At 43.1% G+C, this 9,601-nt stretch overlaps 1 protein-coding gene across 1 annotated transcript in view; it reads right to left on the reverse strand.

Annotated features, from left to right (window-relative positions):
• Window positions 1-6,207: 6,207 nt before the first annotated feature.
• Window positions 6,208-9,601, reverse strand: part of RCL1 (RNA terminal phosphate cyclase like 1) — a 79,736-nt gene continuing 76,342 nt past the window's right edge. The window contains exon 9 of the mRNA XM_019517625.1: window positions 6,208-6,951. Coding sequence (XP_019373170.1) covers window positions 6,801-6,951 — 151 coding nt within the window. The 3' untranslated portion in view covers window positions 6,208-6,800. The remainder of the gene's footprint in view (window positions 6,952-9,601) is intronic.

Here is a 9,601-nt window from a genome sequence, read left to right on the forward strand (position 1 = left end):
TGGGAAGGGGGGTGGGTGGGAACTGGCAGCAGCAGCTGAGCAGACAGTCCAGCTGCTGCATCACTTGCACCTGGCCTACTCCCTGTCCCTGGACTGGACAGGGCTGAGGGACCTGCCTTGGGACAGATAAAATCCCTTGGTGGACTGTATCTGCCCCGTGGGCCATATTTTGCCCACCCATGGCCCATTGTCTGTAGCTACCAGCTTGCAGCATAATTAATTAAGCTCGATTCTGTACTCTATAGTGACATCTGAGTGTTTTCATTCAAAGAACTCCTTCCAACCTAGGGCATAATAGCTTTGGTTACTATGTTTACAGAAAAGAAATAAAGTTGATAAGAAGCCTTTGCTAATACACAGTGGGAAGCACATCTGATTGGAACTAACCAGCCCCTTAGCTGAAAGAGGAGCCTTATAGCCATCTGCAAATGTTAGAAAGATTAATCATGCCGACAAGAGCAGTATTTGCCAGAAGCTAAAGTTTCAACACTGAAATAATGATACTATTTCTTCATGTTTTTAGCATGAAGAAATAGTTGTCTAGGAGACTCGGCCCCATCCTGTTAGATGATGATCTGTCCTTGTTTGTTCACATATTTGTTACCTCATGGCTGAAGAGACTGTCAAGCTGGAGAAAGATTTGTAGACTTTTCATTCAGAAAACAGCTGAGCACCACCTGTCATCTGTATATATTAAGGAAAATAAATAATGTAAGCCTGTCCGTATAGTGTCACAAAAGTCTCAGCAATTTTACCAAAGTAACCTCAGGGACACATTCTTAAGTAGAAAGTTATATAGCTATATACTTATGAGGAGGTATATCTCTTCACTTCATTAGTTGGCTTGACATTCCTCCTACAGTACTTTGACATGAAAATGTGTCTTGTCCCAGAGGCAAGCAGTTCTTTTACAAGACAATATATAAAACTATCTAGCTGTAAGGTGTTTACAAATATTAAAAATCACAAAGTCAGTAGATATTATCTACATTTTCTGGGTGAAAAGACTGTTTTTGCCCAAAGCTGGGTCTGGAATTTAGGAGTTCCCGGTTCCAGTTCTTTGAAATAGACTGTAACACTTCTTAATTAACCAAATGTCTGTTTTGTCTTGAAGCATGTTTAAGTGCACAATCCATACAGTCATGGGTGCAGCCATGATTAATTTGAAAGACTTTTTATTTATTGTAGCCACCTTAACATCAGCTCCAAAAGATTGAACAAAGGACAACAACTCAAGCAGGAAACATGTTCCTTGGTCCTGTCCCTTTGTGCTTTGCTAGTAACTTTTCAGGTGCATATGCTTTAGCATCTGCCCAAGCAGCTAAATATGTGCAGAGGTTCAACTAAGAGGGAGTGCAGGAGGCAGGCAGCTCTTCATTCCCACTGAAAACAGAAGAATAATGGTTCTTTTCTACCTTTCCTAATACTAAGGAAGCTCATCTCCCTTCATCTTCACCGGTTGGCAAATGAGGACTTACTAAGTAGAATATGAAATAGGATGACATGGACCACTTATCTACTTGGGAGTTTAAAGTGCTTGCTCCACCTACTGATGGGAAGGCCTGGAATGAGTGACACCTAATTAGCCAAGATAGAAGCCCCCCAGCACTTGCCATGAACAAATTTGTCCCCTTTTTTAGTTACCCTGCCCCTCCAGGAGAAAGAGGGCCTGCTCCCTCCTGTTTCCTTCCCTTGCCTGGGAGAAATGGAAACCCATAACTGGAACTTCCCCACCAGTACCTAAGTTCAACAAAATAGTCTGCCTGACCTGCCTTATTAGAGTGGGTGGGAGTAGAATGGATGTTCCTTACCACCGCTCCACAAGATATACAAGTGGGCCCATCTACATGTTCAGTTAATGCACTTTAGATAACGCACATTAAATCTAGTACCTCCATTGCGAGGTACTAGAAAAATGCACATTAGCTTATTTGGATGTGCATTAGCTAAAGAGGTAAAGTATTTTTGTGACGCTTTAATGCTCATTAAAATAGGCTAATGTGCATTAAAGCACACATGTAGACACACCCAGGATGCACCACATACAGAATACCTAGGTCCTAGGAATGTGTCCTTTTTTCAGACGCATGCAATTCCTTCATTCCATTATAGTCCCTCTATTGCGTCCTACTATACAATAGGAGGAAGCCAATAGGGATATAAATACTGATTAAACCAACCCCCCCATTTAATTTATTGTCAATACAATGGTTAAACGATGAATCAGTATAGCAACCCCAGAGCAGGCAGGAGGGAGGGAGGGAGGAACAAGGAGGGCAGCAGGGACTAGTACTTACAGGTAGGCTCCACAAACCCTAGCACAGCTGCTTGCAGCCTCCCTGCTGCCTGCCATAAGCAGCCCAAGCTCTGTGGCAGGCAGCAGGGGCCTGCCTGGAGCCTGAGTTGCTTGTGGCAGGCAGTGGGGAGGCTGCAAATGGTTGTACCAGGGTCTGCAGAGCCTAGCTATAGGTACTAGTTGTGTTGTCCCCCGTCCCCCCTGCCCCCACTCCTCCCTCTCTTCCTCCCTCCCACCTGCTCTGCTGCTTTCTGGTTCCTGCTGGGGCACTGTACAGCTTCCCTTCCCCACCCTCCCTGTCAGACTGCACTCCACCCCATGCTGAATGATAAGTGGTAAGCTATAGCTGGTTACCAGGCTTACTGTTTAAACAATTAATTGTTCACATCCCTAAGCAATACTTCCATGACAACACACAATCACTTTTGCCATGTTGCCCTTCCATTTTGATTTGCTTTCCTCAGTGGTCAAAAAGTGCCTATAACAGAGGCAAGGATCTGGTCTTATATATGTGTGAGAAGAAAAATATCTCTATATGCTAAAGGAAGATTATCAAGACACCAAAGAAGCAACAAGCCTTGGAAGGAGAAAGTAAAGATGAGAATTGCAGGGTAATTCATGAGGTTAAGGGCATCACAGCTTTTCACTCTCCACATGCATAACCCTGCATGTGGAAAGGATTTGCAAAATTGTACATTAGAAACTCAGCCAAGGTTCTACCAGTAGCTAGCCTTACTGCTGAAACTACATTAAAGACCTCTCAAGGTAACTGAAGTCACCTCAATCAGACTTTACAACAAAATGGATTATTTTACCTGAAGGAACACAGTCTTCTAAACAGCTTTATCTGAAACATCTGGTTGTGATTAAAGATCAAGGCACTAAGAGTCGATCTGATAACGTTAGTCCCCAGACAACTACTGGAAACAATTATCATCAAAGAGGCCATACTACAAATGGGGGAGGAACAAAATACAATAGGAAGTTCACATGTTGCAATGTAGGAGTCTTATGTTTTGTACGCAGCCTCTGGCCACAGTGTTCAACATTTTAAGTATACGGCCTGCCTCGGGAAATGCTAGCTCTTACCTTTCTGATTATGGAAAAGTAAAAAAAGCAAATTACTTCATTGCAAAGCACTCAAAAAACCCCCACAATGGGTCAAAATGGTTTTGACACTATGGATTCCTATTTGGAATCTGTTTTTTTCTTGTGAATTATGTATAGGTGTCTGCATACCTACCAGTAGGAACCTACACAGAGAGGGATCCAAGATGGCAGTACCCACTGCTCCCTCTACTGTTGATTGGCTAAGATGGCTGCCCATCATATGGCTGCCCATCATATGGCCCAGCCCCTCTCCGCCAATCAGCAGCAAGGGGTAGAACTGTGTTAATGCCAGTCCTCTCGGCTAATCAGCAGTGAGGGGTGAGGCCACCCTGAAGGGCAGTCCTCTCAACCAACCAGCAGAGGGGTGGGGCTGCCACTGGGGCCCCTGGGCAATTCAGCAGCATGGAGGAGCCTCACTGCAAAAAACCAAGAAAGGAGCAGCACCCTTAAAAGAATCACAAGGAACCCTGGTTGAGAATCATGGGCTTGTCCTATTTGCAACTATTGTTGCGACTACAGCTTAGCATAGACATATGTGAGCCAGCTTCAAACTCTATGGTATGGGTACTCCTAGCAGTATAGCAACAACAGCACTGATCTTAGGGTGGGCTAGCTGCCCAGACATTTACCTTGCTCCTTAGGTCAGTCTTGCAGGCTATGCTGAGCTCCACGTAGCTAAACTGCTACCTATTTTGAAGCTAGTTCAGGTATGTCTAACCTATGCAAGTCACAGCAGCAACTGGAATATACACTTGCCCAAAGACTTCCACAGACTATCTAGAAACTGAGTGCCCTAGTCAGGTGTTCAGCAGTAGGGGCACAGTTCCAAACACTGATTTACACAGCCTGGCCACAATGGGGTTGAGTAACATATTCTATATTATATGACAAAAGCTGCAGCATTTTTGGCGTGTTCCCAAAATATCAGTGAAGAAACGACATGTTTTTCAGCTACAGCAAATCAATAAGGCTGTATTGGGGCATACACTAGATCTCACAGTTTCCTTCAAGATGTCACAAAATGCTTCAGCACTTCCATTTTTAAGAACGGCTTCCCCACAGCATGTTGTAAAACAAGTTGGATCCATTTTGCTCCTCCCAGAAGTTCTTGAAGGCGGCAAGAGCCCCAGGCATGCCAGTCCAAAGGTTCTATTTATCTTTTGAAATATCAGATTACTGGCCTGGGGGAAAATCTAATGAAAAGGAAGAAAGCTTAATGTATGAAAAATAGATTTTATTTTATTCCTGGAGGCAGAAACTTATGTAGGCAGATAGGTACAAAACCAGTACAAAAATTAGACTACAGCCTCTAAAAAAAAACCCAATCAAATATCCAACCTTTTTCAAATTCCTGCATGGGAACAACACATCTCTATCAGAGAGAGGGATACACATCTTACAACGAAAATTGATAAAGATGTTATAATATCACTGTATCTTCTAGTGGCGTAAAAACTATATTGATCAAAGTATTTTGCATGTTTAAAGGTTAAATAAAAGACCATTATAACACAGTCAGTTGTACTTGCTCCAGTTTTTCACGTGGTTTAATTTTACACCAGCCATGCTCAGTGGATTTGCCTACAACACTACCTGCAGGGCTGTCCTGTAGCCTAAACCTGCCAACTATCCACATTAAAACCCTTCAGCCCATCCTCTGGCAGCAATCCTGGCCCCAGAAGCTATTCTAAGCAGAGCCCTGGGATTAAGCTTCTGTCTATCCTGCCCTTCTCTCCTTCAGTACTTACCTGAATGCTGCATGACCTAGCACAAGAAGCCCAGCAACAGCAATCCCACAATACTCTATGCATGACTTCTAGCCCTTCTGTGCCCTACTGGGCCAAATGATTCCTAAAAGAGCTTGAGGAACAGGCACCTTCACTAAGCAGATTCCTTCTAGGGACTGATCTGCCCACTACTTGTCTGTTTTTCTGAGCTTCTCAAGTGCAGCTGTCATGGGGAAGCATAGATTAGAAGGGCAGCTCACATGACTGACCCTCTGATGTGATTCTAAATATGAATATAGGCTACTTCAACTTGTAGGCAAGTGTAAAGACTTCTCTTTTCCCTGAGAGTTCTTTACTTAACTCCAACAGGTTTCACGGCATTTACTTGGTACCTCTGCCGTGTTCCCATTAGGGCCTTTCATCATTTGGGAATCTGAAGGCATTTGTACACATGCTTAAGCCTGGCACTGAGGTGCACACATTTGTATAAACAGCGAAATGCGTGTCAGTGCTCAGAAAATGGTGGCAGCACTTTTGAACTAAAACACATCAAAGTATTTTAGTTCAAAAGCGCACTGCTGCCATTTTCTCAGTGCTGATGTGCATTTTGCTGTTTATACAAATGCATGTGATGCAGCGCCGGGCACATCAGCTTGCATGATCTGCAGACTCAATTAATTAAATCCATTGCAAAGCAGGCAAATGTATGTGTATAAATGCCCTGAGATGCCCCCATCAGATTTTAGGAAAGAAATTCCAGGCAAACTCCCTTTCCCCCATGGAAAGAGCAGTTACACAAGACCACACGCAGCTTTATCCTGCAGTTATGAAGCCAGGTTGTTTTCTTTCCCAAATGGTCACGGCAACTCCATTCCGGAGCATATGGCAATAATGTACAATGAACAAATTGGGACAGTTGCTCTGCCAGTGAAATAAAACATCTGAAATAACACAGTTTACAGATAAAATACTCTGTCAAAAGATTTCTCCTTCCAACCTGGTGGAAGAGGACTAATTGAGCCCAGCACACGCAGATGCATCTTTCACTATACTTCAGAAGTTACGTGGCATTTATTTTTTCCTTATTCCCCAGACCTGCAGTGCACTGAATTTGAACATTTAGGATTTCATCCAAAGCTAGTGAATCTGGAGGAGCTTCTGCATGCACCTGAAGGCTCTTATTCAAGAGCCAGAGTCTCCATACAAGACTCAGGCTGCAGTCTTACAAACACTTATGTATGTGTAGCTTTCATTTGTTTGAGCAAAGTCCTGTTGAAGATCATGGGACTACATGAGTGTTTGCAGGATCAAGGCACTTGACAAACTCTCTGTATGTGAAATCTATAAGCCAGTGACTTGCCCTAGCTTGTACCTTGCCTCAGTTTAGGTGCTACTTTAAAGTGGCCTTACAACTCCACCTCCATTTTGGTACATCATTTTGCATCATATTTCTCTTGTGGTCAGTTTTCTTGCTTTTCCCTCATTAACTTTTTCACAAAAACGGTAGAAGTGAAAACTAAATATTTTTCAAGTCAGTAACAGCAACCCTTAAGTCTGGGGGGAAAAGGAAAATGGTATAGGCACAAACATTTTATATCTACAAAGTTAAACCAAATCTTTTTTGCATCACTTTTGACTTCACATTTCAGTATTTCAGCAGATGTTTATCACTTTATTGTCTTGTTAAGGTTGGAAAATCCAATGCCAACACATGTCATTAAGACTTTCTCTCCACCTTTGCGCTCTTCATCAGATGATTTGGTTTCAATCTTAAACATAATCTGGAAGAAACTTCTCAAATGTCGCAGAAACTCAATTCTGAAGAAGAGAAAAAGGAAGAAAATATGTGAGTTTATTTAATAAAAAAGAAAAAATCATCAACAAAACTCAATGACTCAAGCAGTAGTCTCAATAATTCTGTCTTGTAAGGTGAGCAGCAGAGATGACCAGAGCAGGGTGCGGGGCCTGGGGCAAACCAGCCCTCGGATGAAATGAAGCTGGCAGCAGATTTGGCGGTGGGGGGGGCGGTGCCAAGCAGCTGGACGCGCTGGATTTGGCGGTGGGGGGTGCCAAGCAGCTGGACATGAAGCCGGTGGCAGAACCACAGCCGTTCCACCTGGCTCTGTGGGGCCCCCAAAACACGGGGCCCGGCATGGTCACCCTGATTCACGCCCCCCTGTGGATGGCCCTGGAGAGCAGACACTAACATTTAGTGAAATAGCTACTAGGTACAAGTCAGAATAGAGAAAATGAGCCTATACATTTGAAAAAAAGTTCCCTGTATTACAAAGGTGGTTTCTCAGCCAGAACATAAGGTTTTAGGCACTGGGCAGAGAGTGGGAGGCCGTCAATGGCTACACTGGAAAAGAAGCCAGGCTGCATGCTCATCTAGCTCTATATCCAGTGAACCAGGCTAACTCCCTAAAATGTTCAATGTTAAATTTTACTGGAATTACTGAAAACTACTTCTGTAGCTTGTTCAGGAAATTCAAAGTATTCAAGATTTTGTGTCTGTATTTAACAAACCTATTTAAGAGCACTTATATGAGCACAAGCTCTCACCACTGTTAACTTGCACATTTCTTTAGAATTTACCAGTATTTTATTAAAGAAGGGATTTGTATTCTGGGCCACTCCTTTTTGGAAAAGTGCTTCCTCCTGAGATCTTGGATTATAACCTTCATTGCTGAACAACAAGAAAGATTTCTATGCCTCCCTGCTTGCCATCTGACACCACCAGGAAAGGAATCCTACCTGATCTGCACAACAAAGAGCAACTCCAAAGACACTCATGGACCCAGAGGGACAGATTTCCATCTTCAGCTTCCTCTGTGCAAAAATGAAGATTATTTCCTACCTATGGGAACATTTTACCATCTTTAATTTTCCCTGAGCCTGATGAAGGGCATGTGAGCCCAAAAGTGTGCAGAAAAAGATAACTATTTTGTGATTTCTTAGTTGGTCTTATAAAAGGTATCATCTCTGAACCAAGAGTTCTAGATTTTTACATTTCTCCTGAGAATGATTTTTTTTAAAGATAAGGGTTATGATGAAATTAAACAGTTAAGCTAAGGCAAGGTGAAGTGGACATGGTAGAAAAAAATAAGGACTGAAAGATACAAAGAAGGGAATGTAACAGTCCTATTAATTCTCTCCAAACAAGGACTTATTAAATTAAACTGGACAGCAGCAAATGAAACGCCTATAAACTGCCCATTGTGAGTTTCCTGTCTCTTCTTCAAAGCACCTGGTAATGGCCCCATTAGACAGGAAGAAACCAAATTAGATGGATCTCAGATTTAATCTCTCCCAGTGCCTGCCTAAAATGCTTTTCTCAAACAACTTAAACTTTGGAAAGAGGGGGCGTGCACTTTGGAAAGAGGGGGCATCTATCCCAAGCACCTGTTTGGTTGATAGCCTGGAAAATGCACTGTCCTAAGAGCTAACACTATTTTAAATGCATTTGGAGGCAAAATTCCTTTATCAAGTCTGTATCACAATTCTACTTTGAAAAAGAATGCCTGCAACATGCCTTATAAGAGGATTCAGGAGGCCAAGAGAGAGAGACAGTGACTGCTGTAGTTTCATAAGACCCAAGAAAAAAAGTCCAAGACATTCCTGGCTGCAATACTGGGAATGGCCAAATACAGATAAGCAGAAGAAGTATCAGGATCACACTACTGAGACAGTAGAAAATGCCTTCTGAAGAGACAACAGTAAAAGTAAACAGGATGTGGGCAGGAAGTGACAGAAATGTACTCTCCCTTTTTGGACTGGTTGTAATAAGCCTGTCTGGTCACTCATGTTGGGAAGGGGATGACAAGATGTGACAGTTATTTTCAGGGGCAGCCTGGGCAGTGAACCCTGCTGGGTGGGTTTGGGTGTGCTGGGGAGCAGAGGTAATATGGCACGTGTAAATTCAAACCTGGCAGGGTAGGACGTTAAGTCAGAGAGAATACAGATACCAGGCAAGTGCCTCAGGCACCTCTCTCATCTCCCAAAAGGATTAACACCTTAAGAAGAAAATAAAAAGAGATGCTGTTCCTTCCATCCCTCCCAAGCTGTGAGGTTTCTCACTGCAGCTATAATAAGCACACAGGCATATGTTGGTTCAGGTGTTTTGAGAAAGCTGACAGGCATCAACAAGCAGCTTACCAGACACCTGGGTCCCTTCAGAGAGCTCTGGCTCTATTACTAGAAAGCAGAGCAGGCCAAGACCACAGAACAAAACAGGGGGCTCACAGTAAATTGCCTAAAAACAAGAGGCAGCCTCAGACCCAAGCTTAGAGCCAGTGGGTCTGACTCTGCAAGATGATGAGCACAATTCAAGAAGTGCTCAGTACTATCCAGGATTCTGGCCCTTCAGTTCTCCTAGGGACACACTCTGTTCCTCCTACTGGACATCTATAAAGACTTAAGGGGCTAAGTTCAATTCTTTTCCACTCTGTTCAAGCTCCAAAGAAAACCT

Source organism: Gavialis gangeticus, unplaced genomic scaffold, assembly GCF_001723915.1.
Source record: "Gavialis gangeticus isolate Ggan-Ray unplaced genomic scaffold, GavGan_comp1, whole genome shotgun sequence".
NCBI lineage: Eukaryota > Metazoa > Chordata > Crocodylia > Gavialidae > Gavialis > Gavialis gangeticus.